At 44.0% G+C, this 12,336-nt stretch overlaps 2 protein-coding genes across 4 annotated transcripts in view; one reads left to right on the forward strand and one right to left on the reverse strand.

Moving 5' to 3' along the window:
* Window positions 1-7,272, reverse strand: part of NUDT5 (nudix hydrolase 5) — a 37,073-nt gene extending 29,801 nt beyond the window's left edge. The window contains exon 1 of the mRNA XM_006776178.2: window positions 7,184-7,272. The gene's annotated coding sequence lies outside the window, so the exon portion shown is untranslated. The remainder of the gene's footprint in view (window positions 1-7,183) is intronic.
* A 181-nt stretch (window positions 7,273-7,453) lies between these two features.
* CDC123 (cell division cycle 123) overlaps window positions 7,454-12,336 on the forward strand; it is a 71,327-nt gene continuing 66,444 nt past the window's right edge. For all 3 annotated transcript variants that reach the window (XM_006776162.2, XM_006776164.2, XM_006776163.2), the window contains exon 1: window positions 7,454-7,547. In XM_006776162.2, coding sequence (XP_006776225.1) covers window positions 7,474-7,547 — 74 coding nt within the window. In that variant the 5' untranslated portion in view covers window positions 7,454-7,473. The remainder of the gene's footprint in view (window positions 7,548-12,336) is intronic.

Genomic DNA, 12,336 nt, shown 5'->3' on the forward strand with positions numbered 1-12,336 from the left:
TACTTTCCTTTTTGCAGATGACCTTGCCTACTCTTTTACCAAGATGGAGGTTATTTAAAACTAGGGGCACGGTGCACGAAATTCGTGCACTGGGTGGTGGTGGGGGGTGTCCTTCAGCCCAGCCTGCCCCCTCTCGCACACTGGGAGCCCTCAGGGGATGTCCTAGTGATGGCTTAGGCCCACTCCCTGCTCCCCCAGGGGAGTGGGCCTAAGCCGCAGTCTGGCCTCCCTCTGCAGGAGGTAACCAGGCTGATGAAGGGAAGACGCCGCGCCCATCACCCCACTGCTGCTGCCACTGCTGGCCGCAGAGGCTGCGAGGCCTGAGCTCTGGGCCTCGCAGTTGCCGGAGTTCACAGTTGCCTGAGCCCATGGTTGCCGTGAGCTCATGGCTGCCTGAGCCCCCGTCCTCGCAGCTGCTGTGGCTTTGTCCGGATGGACGTCCGGAAGATGTTTGCCCTAATTAGCACATTATCCTTTTATTAGTATAGATAGCACCCCCCAGATTTTTTAAGGGATTGTGATCACCAAAAAGGTGAAGAAGTGCTATTCTGAAGGATAGTTCTGCATCTGCTCATTTACCCAAGATAGTTAAACTCAAATTACAAAAACCTTTAATCAAAAGAGTAGCCCTAGCCAGTTCGGCTCAGTGGATAAAGCGTCGGCCTGCAGACCCAAGGGTCCAGAATTCGATTCCAGTCAAAGGCACATATCTTGGTTGTAGGCTCCTCCCCGGCCTGGGCCCTGGTCAGGGCACGTGCAGGAGGCCACCAATCGATGTGTTTCTCTCACATCGATATTTCTCTTTTTTCTTCTCTCTAAAAATATCATGGAAAAGTATCCTCTAGTGAGGATAAAAAAAAAAAGTCTGGGTCGGCAAATGTAGCTACGAAGTTGTTTCAGACAGATTGTATTAAAAATATTTAAGCTAGAATGTAGAGACCTAAAAGACAAAAAAACAAGCTACAGACATAAATTACCCAATTATGGGTAAACCTAGAATTTCAAAAGGGAAAAATGTGGCAAGCAGGGCTGGGCCTCTCTAAAGCAATTACTTTAATACAATCAGCACCAAGGGGAAACAGTATTCTGTTGCAGTCTATTGACAGTATGAATAATTAAAAATGTAATTAAAGAGTGACTTTAAAAGTATATTCTGCCTGGCCAGTGTGGCTCAGTGGTTGAGTATTATTCTATGAGCCAGGAGGTGGTGGTTGGTTCCTGGTCGGGGCACATGCCTGGGTTGTGGGGTGGATTCCCAGTAGAGGGAGTGCCAGAGGCAGCCAATCAATGATTCTCTCCCACTCCCTTCCTCTCTGAAATCAATAAAAATATATTTTTTAAAAATGTATATACTGTACTGATTTCCAGAATGTTCAGGATTATAAGAGCATCTCAGAAGTATTACAGAAACAGAAAAAATTATTTTTAGCACCATTTCTAAATGGGGGACTATTCACTAGAAGTAACATGTTGCAGAAACAAATGAGGTTTCCATTCCATGTCTCACACTCCTGTCTTCATTACTGAGACAGAGCAGCCTTCCTGAGCTGTCGCAAGGCTATGTTGAGATTTAAAAGTAAAGTTAGCTTGAATTTTATCCACTTCATTAGCCAGAATTTAAGGTCATCTGCATTTTGCTCTGTTATACTTAAAAGAAATAATCATGTACATAATGTTAAATGCTCTGGTTTTTTTTGAATATATTTCTTATTGATTTCAGAGAGGAAGGGAGAGACAGAAACATCAATAATGAGAATTATTGATCAACTGCTTCCTGCACACCCCACACTGGGGATCAAGCCCACAACCCGGGCATGTGCCCTGACCGGGAATCAAACTATGACCTCCTAGTTCATAGATCAATGCTCAACCATTGAGCCACACGGCTGGGCAATGCTTTACTGTTTGAATTCACATAAGCCATTTTAACTGTTTGGTTTGAACAGTGAAGGTCTATGGTATGTCAAATGTTATGATTTTTTCAGGGCACAAAAACGGTAGTGAGGGAAAATGCTACAGGATTTAGAATTCTTATACAGTGGAACCTCAAACTTTGAGCATGAGCAGTTGGAAATGTTTGAGTATATATTAAGCGCAAACTGACCGCTATTTTTGTCCTTGGGAATCTTAACAGTTTAGCAAACAACCACAGGGCAAATGACTGTTATAGAGATAATGCAATAGCAGGGTGCTTTAAATGAAGGACAAATATATCCACTTGGGAGGTGGGGAAAATTGTAGACTTTTAAAAGGCTACTTACTACTAAAAGGCAGGTTGATGTTGAGATTTGCAGACCAAGAGGCAGGGAAAGCATTCCAAGGAAAAGCAACCACCATGAACAAAGCAGACATCATCTGGGGCAAGCCCTGTGGTTCTCAAGCTTTCCTTCCGTAACCCCTCAAAAACAACAAAAAACAAAACCCCAAAACAGCCGAAACCGGTTTGGCTCAATGGATAGAGCATCGGCTTGCGGACTGAAAGGTCCCAGGTTCGATTCCGGTCAAGGGCATGTACCTGGGTTGCGGGCATGTCCCCACTAGGGGATGTGCAGGAGGCAGCTGGTCGATGTTTCTCTCTCATCGATGTTTCTAACTCTCTATCTCTCTCCCTTCCTCTCTGTGGAAAATCAATAAAATATATTAAAAAACAAACAAACAAACAAAAAAACCCCAAAACAAAACAAACCCCACATATAACGGATATTATAATGGATAACACATTTCCAGCGGCTGGATTTGGCTGAATGCTTGCCCTCTTCTCCCAAATTTGCAGGCAAATAAAGCATCCAACAACCTGTTAATTTTTTTTAACTACCGCAGCTTAGCCTTTTTTTGTTTTAAAGAAAGGGTTTATAAGACTAGTTTTACACACACACACAAAAGACTTTTTGGCGTATGGAATTTAAACCACCCCAGCGTGGATAGGTCGGAGAGACAATATGTCTGTCTCCTCCCTGGGGTTTTGCAAGCATTTTTATAGCTCAGGTAGGAGGAAACAAGTATTCAAGCCATTCCGAAAGGATTTACATTACTAGTAGCTACAAAGAGAATGGATGATGTTAAGAGGGGCTAATTCCAGGATGTGCAAGAGTCTGAAAGGAAGTGTGGGCTCCTAAGGATTGGGAAGTTCATGTGCAAATAAGCGGAGGCTCCTGGATTTCTGCAGTACCTGGCTGCAATCCTTTTAGATAATCCAGAAATAGCCACCTGGAAATTAATTCTAAATTCCAACAGATATACAGGAACGTGAGCAATCTTTTGTGAGAGCTGTTCCACAGCTGTTTTGTCTCTTTCTCTCACTCTGTGGAAGCTGTAATTTTAATTTAGAACATCTCAGAATTTTTTTGGTAAAATCCTAACTGGCATGCTAGACTCTTGTTGCTCCTCTTGGAGTTAGCTTTACAGTTCTCTACTGAAGGAAGATAAGTGATTACTTTTTAACAAACTTGAGTATTTTACTATTAGTAAAAATAGTTGGATAAGTGGAAGTTTCAAGAAGTTAAACTGAGAATCTCAAAAGCCAGGCTGTGATATTTGGACTCAAGGCTCATTAGTTTTATTCAAATTATTACCATTCTTGAATCTCAATTTGCAGTTTGCTGAGGTTGCAAAATGAAGCAAAAATCTCAACATGAAATTATATGTTAGCTAATCTCTCCCTGGTGAAAGTTGAATATTATGAACACCATTTATTTTCAGCCAAATAATAGACATAGGAGCTCAAATCATAAGCAAAGCATCCGATGGACAAATGAAGGTCAGGCAGTTGGAACAGTTTAGTCACTAGGTAGAGAAATCAACAAGGCACTATGAAAGAAATTAACTGGGAGAGGATCAGTGTTTACAAAAGTAAGTTTATGATTGTGTGTTAAAGTCAAACGTTTATCAAATGCTTGGACATGTCTAAGATGCCACTCTACATTCTTTCAGAATATTTGCATAGAAGTTATTACAATGAACAGAGAATCAATTAGTATAGTTCTATTTGATAGTTTTGGTTATAATCATAAGACTAAAATTTTGAGTTTTTTATAAGTAGTATTTTGATTAATCCTTATTGTGTATAGTTTATGGTAAGATTTTTGGACATCAAATAGATTCACTTTAAGTGAGCTTTTCTTTGCTGATGATTATCCTCAAGCAAATGAAGACTTCCTTTACTTAATATGTACAGGAATGATGGAAAGGCACTGAAAGTGTTTTTTTTTTTTTTTTTTTTTTTTTTTGGCAGGGGTGGGAGTTAAGCTGAGTTAAAGTGAACTGGCTGTTAATTACCCTTGGGAAGTTTAATGGGTTACAGGAAAGAACCTTTTGGAATAGCAGAGGTCTAGGGTGGTAGCCGTCAAAAGAAAAGATTGACTTCCTTGAAGATGAGCCTTTATTACTTTTCCTAAAACAGTTTCTGCGGAAGAGGTCTCCAAAGCTAATTCTAAGAAGATGCTCTTAAAGGACATTGGGATATCAGGAGAAAGGGGTGGTGCACTGTTCAAATTTGGACTCACTAAGTTTAAGATTTTGGCTAGATTTCCAAGAGGAGAAAACCAGCAGGTAGTTGGACATATTAACATAGAAGGATCAGTCATGTTATGGATTCAGAGAAAATTTTTTCCCCCCATTATTTAACCTGTAATTGCACAATAACACCCAACCATTTGGCTAACGATGTTTTTTTGACATGCACGAGAAAAAGCAACTATTGCCATTGTTGTAAAGATTTTATTGAAGAAACTTAATGAATATAAACACTTTATGGCTAAGTAAAGACAAACACTGTGGCTAAAAAACAGTGAAAGTGAATTTTGCTGAATCCATTAAAAATACTGGAGTATCTGTTTGGAATGTCAATGTATTTGAAGCTGGTTAAATGTGTAACAAGTTATATTAAATCAGTTGAAATACTAACGTCACTGAACAAACCTCCACACTAAAGTTTCCCGGGCTATTACTGTATTACTCCTTCCAGAGTGACTATGTTTTGGGTTTCTTCCTCCTATGCATCTATTAATTCCTATTTTCAAGAGAAAATGCCTTACCCAAATTCACGGATGCTAACATTTCCTTCGCTGTAACCTATTGATTCCTAGGTTAATCCCAACAATATTTGAGTGACTGCCTCACCTGGCATGAGGTTACTATTAGTCTGGTACCATTCTCCTAACATATATGGAATATTGCTTCTTTTTCCCCTTCAAAACAGAAAGGACTGCATGATCGTGGATCTCAGAATTACTTATGAACCACTACCGCTGCCCTCTCCCTTAACAAACACTGCAACATTATAACCTATGTACCTCTGCTTTGAAACTATATCTTTAAAGGAAAAGAGCCTGCAACATTTTTGAGAAAAACAAAACATAAAACATATGCATATTCCCGAGCGGAATAATTTCCAACTCCAGGCAGGCAGAGGGCCTAGTAATTACTCTAATGAATACCTTTTAGAGAGGCCTGCAGTCGGCTCTTCCTTTTCTTTCTTTTTTTTTTTTGTTACCTTTCTTTTTATTTTATTTTTTTTATTGCTTAAAGTATTACAAAGGGTATTACATATGTGTCTTTTTTCCCTCCCGCCCTTGACTATCCCCTGGCCTCCCCTACCCCCCAGCGTCCCATGTCCATTGGTTACGCATATATGCATGCATACAAGTCCTTCGGTTGATCTCTTATACCCCTCCCTCCTGCCCCCCAACTTTCCCCGGCCTTCCCCTTAACAAAAGGAAGATAAACAATCCAATCAAAAAATGGGCAAAGGACCTAAATAGACACCTTTCACAAGAGGACATTCAGAAAGCCAAGAGACATATGAAAACATGCTCAAAGTCACTAATCATCCGAGAGATGCAAATCAAAACAACAATGAGGTACCATCACACACCTGTCAGAATGGCTATCATCACTAAATCCACAAACAAGTGCAGGAGAGGATGTGGAGAAAAAGGAACACTTGTGCACTGCTGGTGGGAATGCAGACTGGTGCAGCCACTATGGAAGACAGTATGGAGTTTCCTCAAAAAACTAAAAATGGAACTCCAATTTGACCCTGTGATCCCACCTCTAGGAATATATCCCAGGAAACCAGAAACACCAATCAGAAAGGATATATGCACCCATATGTTCATAGCTTCCTTTTCCAATTTAAAACTGCTTAGATGGAGCAGTCAGGTGGGAAGTTTTTAAGGAGACCTCTAACAGGCGCGTCTTAGGCACAGGTGCCTGGGGTAAGCCCCAGGCGAGTCAAGGGCCAGGTTTCTCAGCAGGCTAGTCATTTCTCTCATTCTTTAAAAGAAACAAAAGTGAACTTCCTTCATAGTCTATTTTCTGGGCGCTACCGGATACCCCGTTCCGGCAGGAGTAGGGAAAATAGATGATGGGGTGACGGGGAGGGAGGAGGCAAAGGAATGACATTAGAAGTTAGACCAGGATTCTGCCAGTCCTATTACTCCGGCATGGCGTGGGCACTGACGGAATCGGGCTTCTCCTGCTGTTTTTGCGGGGCTGGTATAAAAGTACCCGACGCTCACAGGAGAAACCTTTCTCCTTCCCTCTGTATTTCAAACGTACCTCTCCTCTTACACTCCCAAGTCTCCCTCTCTAGGGCCGCACAGATGGGGTTCTTGCCTATCTCTCCTAACCCCCCTCACGAAAGAAGCGGGGTCACTCCCCTCCTTTGCAGATGCTTCAACCACTGCACGCAAATCAGTATCTGTGATATTCCTGACTTCCCTACTCCGGACAGCCCACGCTCTTATACGGCGGCCCGTGGATCCCCCTGAGAACGTGGCCCTCCTTTCCGCGGCTCCGCGGCCGCCGCCCCTCGCTGTCCAGGATCCCTAAGAACACAACACATTGCTTTTGGGCAAGTCTTTCCTGGAGATTTAAAAAAATGGACAAGGAATCATTAAACTTGATACAAAGCAGGCGCGTGGCTGCCCGCACGCTCCAGGAGAGCGCCCGCCCTCTCCCCCCACAGGTCTACACGTGACTGGCCCGCGCCCAGTTACCTACTCCAAGGTGGGGGGGGTGAAGGGAAGGGGACGAAAGAAGATGCACGAGTCCAAGGCTGCAGTCTCCAGGGAAGCCGGTGCCGCCGCATGAGACGTAGCCGCGCTCGCAGTTATGAGGATACGCACGCGCGCCCTCCCGGCACCCGTCCAACCCCCGCCGGGACGGAGCCTTAGCCGATTACCTTCCGGGGCAGTGCGCCTCTAGGAGGGAAGCGGGCGGGCACTTCTGAAAGTCTCCTAACTCTTCCGGGACGCCTCTCGGGGAGCGGACTCGGGTGTTTGTGAGCGTGTGCAGGCGCGCTCTGAAAGTACGCCCCACAATTCTCCCCCTCTGCTCCCTTCCCTGCCACTTCCTCCTTGCTTTAGAGACCGGAAGAGTTCTTGAGCCAAAATAGCTCGGCGGGCACTTCCGGGGCTGGAGAAGTAGGTTCCGGGAGGTGCTGGACGCAGAGGCATCGGCGGCGGCTGGAGGATGAAGAAGGAGCAGGTGCTGCACTGTCAGTTCTCCGCGTGGTACCCACTCTTCCGAAATATCACCATCAAGAGGTAACTCAGGAGGGGCCTACTCCGGGACCATGGCAAAAGGAAACTGCGACATTTGGGGCAAATTCTATCTCCATAAAAAAATGCATAAGTAAAAAATGCAGGCCTTTGTGCGATGGGAGCGCCAAAGCCGAGATTTCGACTTCCTAGTGATATTTCAGGTGGGGAGATTAATGAAGTCGATCCGTATTTGCTGTGCGTTCTGTTGCGGGTCAGAGAGTGTGCCAGAAGGTTATGTCATGGCTCAGAGAAGGTCAGAGGCTGGTGAGTAGTGGATTAAACCAGTTTAGGCTTGGGAGTTCACCATCATTGTATTTAGAATTACCAGAGAGGGGAGGAGATCAGGAGAACTGGGTAGTCCCGGCCTTGCCACTGACTAACCCAATTATATTGTGAAGCTCCAATGTGACAGTGTAGATGGAAAGCGTTAGTGTAGCTACATATTCTTAGGAATGCTTGTACCGCAAGAGGAAGCTATCTGGAAAAGCTGTGGAACAGTATTTGTTTTCTAGTTCTCCACCCTACAATCAAGGAATCCATCCCTATTTTGCAGGGCAAGCATAGGATTAACTGTTTCATCCTTCACCCAGGAAATTCAAGTATTGTAGGCAGGACAGCTAGGAGAATATTCCCAAATGTTCAAAAGCAACTATACCATCTGGAGCAAGATGCAAGGGTAGGTTTTCATTCACTAAGAGGCATAGAGCAAAGAACTCCATGTCCATGGATAGCATTTTCTGTTCTTTGCCCAATCCTCCGTTAGGCCTACTTTCCAGTTATTTAGATATCAACTGTCCCTTGCTTTTCATTCTGTCCTCTTAGTGCAGAGAGTGTGAATGCAGAGAGGGAAACTGTTTTGAAATCTCGAGGGATTGAAAGAGCATAAAGAGATTATTCAAGACAATTCTTTTCCATCTGCCGGGGTCCAGCCCCAGCGGTCCAGGGGTTCCCAAAGGTGTGGACGGAGTCGGCGAAGAATGTTTTACACGGAGACAGCGTTCAAAACTCTCTAGCTTTCCTTAGTCTCCGTGGATCTTCCCTGTGCCTGGCTGAGGCCAGAGAGAGAGAGATCCCAAGGCAAGCTGAGCCTTTATTTTATAGTGAGAGGTAAACAAGGTAGTGGTTACCATAGTTACACAGTTCTTGTGAGTTTCACTTATTTACACTGTTTTTGTGAGTTTTACTTGTTTACTTCCTGAACTTCCTCCGCCCATTAGCTTCCCAGATAAGATCTAGGGAGTGTTATAAGGTCAAGCCTAATCCTCTTATTCATACATAGAATCAGCTTCCAATTACTCATGGTGTAATGGAGGTTAGACTAGCTCAAAGGAGGATGACCTTTGCATTTGAAGAAGGTCAAAGTCACACCGAAACAAAAGAGCTTCAACAGCAGCAGTGGACATTACCTCCTATCCTAGAAGTAATTTTTCTATATGATATGCCAATCTTTCATTACCTTGCATAATTGAAATAGGCTGTGGGTCTGAGGTAATGATAGAGTTATTTGTTTTGGGTCGCTACGATATAAGGTATGTTTGTGAACTTGTCAGACATTTCACACTGAATTCGCTTAAAACGGGCATTTACTTTCTGTGCAGTTCTTTTGCAACCTCTGGTGTACTTTTTCTTTGCCTTAATCCAAAATATAATGGTTAAGAATTGGACTCTGGAGTTAGGGCCATCTGCCTGGCTTTGAATTTTGGTTCCACCAGCGTCTTGAGCAAAGTGTGTAATCTAAGTCCTATCTGGGAAATTGAGACAGTAACAGCCTTATCATGGGAATTAAATGAGATAAAGCATTTAGGATGCTTGCCACTGTTTCTGGCATATAGTAACCAAATTTGCTGCATGTTGTTACATTTTGGATTTTTTATTTAATCAAAGCTCAATTGAAGCAAAGTAATTTTAGTTTACTTAAAATGTGCAACATTCACATGAAGCTGAGAGTGAGAAATAAACCAAGAGGTAGGATTTTCTGAACAGTCAAAAACTAAACTGTGCTTCCTCAAACTATCCTTTACTCTCTTTAAACTCTTCAGTGTAGTCCCTTATGTGGTGAGATCCCTGAACCTAATATTGGCAGGATACCCCTCCACAGCTCAGGCCAGTCGCGTGGAATTGTTAGCTTTGCTGTTGCCGTTGTCAACTTTAATGCTGAGAGACTATATTATATTCTGTTTTTTTACTCAACATTATTATTTAGGGTCAGGAATGATTATGCACTTAAGAATAGAAGTACATTTTTTGTTAAGTTCTAGAACTCTGACTCAGGCTTATGAACAATTAGCTAGAGGACTTTGGGCAATCCACTTTACCTTTCTTTCTTCCCTCAAACATGAAAGTTATAGTAATCTTATAAAGGCCCCTTCTACCTCTAAAATTTTATTAGAGCAACTTGTCTGTATATATATATAACTCTATCAGCCTGGTGGTGTAGGTACTTTGTCAGTTAAGTCTTTTACATCTGCCAGTTAAGCCCATTGGATTCTTGCCTGCGTAATAGATTTCAATGACCAATTTAAGCTCTTCTCTGACAGCCTTATGTGTAAAGCGTGCTATGGCTTCAGTCTTTCAGGCATGATTCCTTTTTCCTCTGAGTTTTGATAGCATTTGGTATATCTTGGCCCAGCATTTACCATATTATACTGTGATTTTTTTCCTTTTATATCTTCCTCCCTCATAGGCTTTGCATTCTTTTTATTTATTTTATTTTTTATTTTTATTGACTTTATAAGTACCGCGTGCTAACCGATTGCGCCACTGGAGCTCCTTTACAGACTTTAGAGAGAGAAGAAGGGAAGGGAGAAAGAGAAATATTGATGTGAGAGAGAAACACAGATCTGTTGCCTTACATATGTGCCCCTACCAAGGATCAAACCCACAACCCGGGTATGTGCCCTGATCTGTAATTGAACCCGCAGCCCTTTGGTGCACGGAACGAAGCTCCAACCAAATGAGTCACACTGGCCAGGGCAGGTTTTGCATTCTTAATGGAATCACCTTGGTATCCTCCTTGACTTACATGATATAATGCAAGATAAATCATAAGGATGAGTTTAGAAATGACTGCAGAACTCAGTGACTCATGAGAACTAGAATCCAACTTGATATCACCTAATAGAGGTAAGAGTTGTAGACCCTCCAAATAGGAAGAAAATGCAAATAATTTATAATAGAATCAAACAGTAAATGGATGTTTTGAATCTAATAAAGGGATGATAAAACTTGGAGGGAAAGCCCATACTCAAATCAGACTTGAGAATTAGTGTACTAAAAAACAAATGACATGGACTCTGAAATCATGGATTTGGGGACTGAGAGACTTTATTGACAAAAGAGGACTCTGTCTGCTCTCACTGTGGTCAGAAAAATCACCCTAAATGTCTAGGAGCTGGCAGTCCTGCCAACATTTCTATCTCAGTCCCCTGATAAGATAAACTTCATATTCTCTTGGAAAGGTGGTCTCTAATTCTCTTGGGATGACATTGTTACTTTAGTGGGTGTCTTTAACCCTAGGAAGAACTAGAATTAAACAGAGGTGATGAAATAATTCAGACTTAAGAATTTTATCTTTTTTTCTAAGTTTATTTAATATCTTTAAAATTTTGCCATTTTGAGGGTAATTAGCATCTACCCTATATAATAGAGAGCTAATATGCTAGTTAGACTGGACAGCCGAACGACCTTCTGGATGTCCTTCCGGATGACTGCCTGGACGAAGCTGGGGCTGCGAGGGCCAGCCAGGGCTGTGAGGACTGGCTGGGGCAGCCGGGGCTGTGAGGGCTGAGCCCCTTGCATGAATTTTGTGCATCGGGCTTCTAGTATATATAAAAGCCTAAGCGACCGTTATGACTGGATGACCAGCTGGTAGCTATGACGTTCACTGACCACCTGAGGGAAACGCTCATCACAGGAGCTTCCCCCTGGTGATCAGTGCACTCGCACAGCCAACTTTCTGCAGCTGGCCAACCTCCCGCGGTTCCTCCCCCCACCCCCATCAGCCCCGATTGCTGGCCAGTCCAAGGGACCTCACTGGTGCACGAATTCATACACCAGGCCTCTATTCTATACTAATAAAAGTCCAGGCATCACGACCAGAACGACCAGAGACCAGACCACCATGGCCCCTCGAAAGTCTGGCCCTGCCCCCAAGCAGGCGGTTAGGGGCAATCAGGCAGGCAGGAAGAGTGGTTAGGGGATGATCAGGTAGGCAGGCCAATGGTTAGGGGCAATCAGGTAGGCAGATGGCCCCTTGCAGGGCTGGCCCCGCCCCCCAGCAAAGAAGGAGGGAGGCCCAGGCCAGCCAAGCCATCGCACCCCAGCCTGTCGCCTGCAGAGGGAGGCCACTGGTGGCAGGGGAGGGGGGGGGCAGCGCTGTACAGAGGGCAAGCAGTGGCAGCGGCAGGGGTGGGGCCAGCTGCCTGCAGCCGGGAGAAGGAAAGTCCTGCTAGGCCCTGATCTCAAGCCAGGCCTAGCGACCTTACCCGAGGGGTCCCCGATTATGAGAGGGTGCAGGCCGGGCTGAGGGACCCCCCTGAGTGCACGAATTTTCATGTACTGGGTCTTTAGTCCTAATATATAAAGAGCCAGGGTTCATCATGACCTAAATTGCTGGGGTCCAGCCCGAGCAGGTCCAGGGGTCCCCAAAGGTGTGGACGGAGTCGGCGAAGAAGGAATGACACAGAGACAGTGTTCAGTTGATCAACAGCCTTACCAGGATCTCTAGCCACAATCTCCAGCCAAGTTCTGTGTCCATGTTCTCTCACTAGGTTCTCCGGCCAGGTTCGGTAGC

This window comes from Myotis davidii, unplaced genomic scaffold, assembly GCF_000327345.1.
Source record: "Myotis davidii unplaced genomic scaffold, ASM32734v1 scaffold749, whole genome shotgun sequence".
Lineage (NCBI taxonomy): Eukaryota > Metazoa > Chordata > Mammalia > Chiroptera > Vespertilionidae > Myotis > Myotis davidii.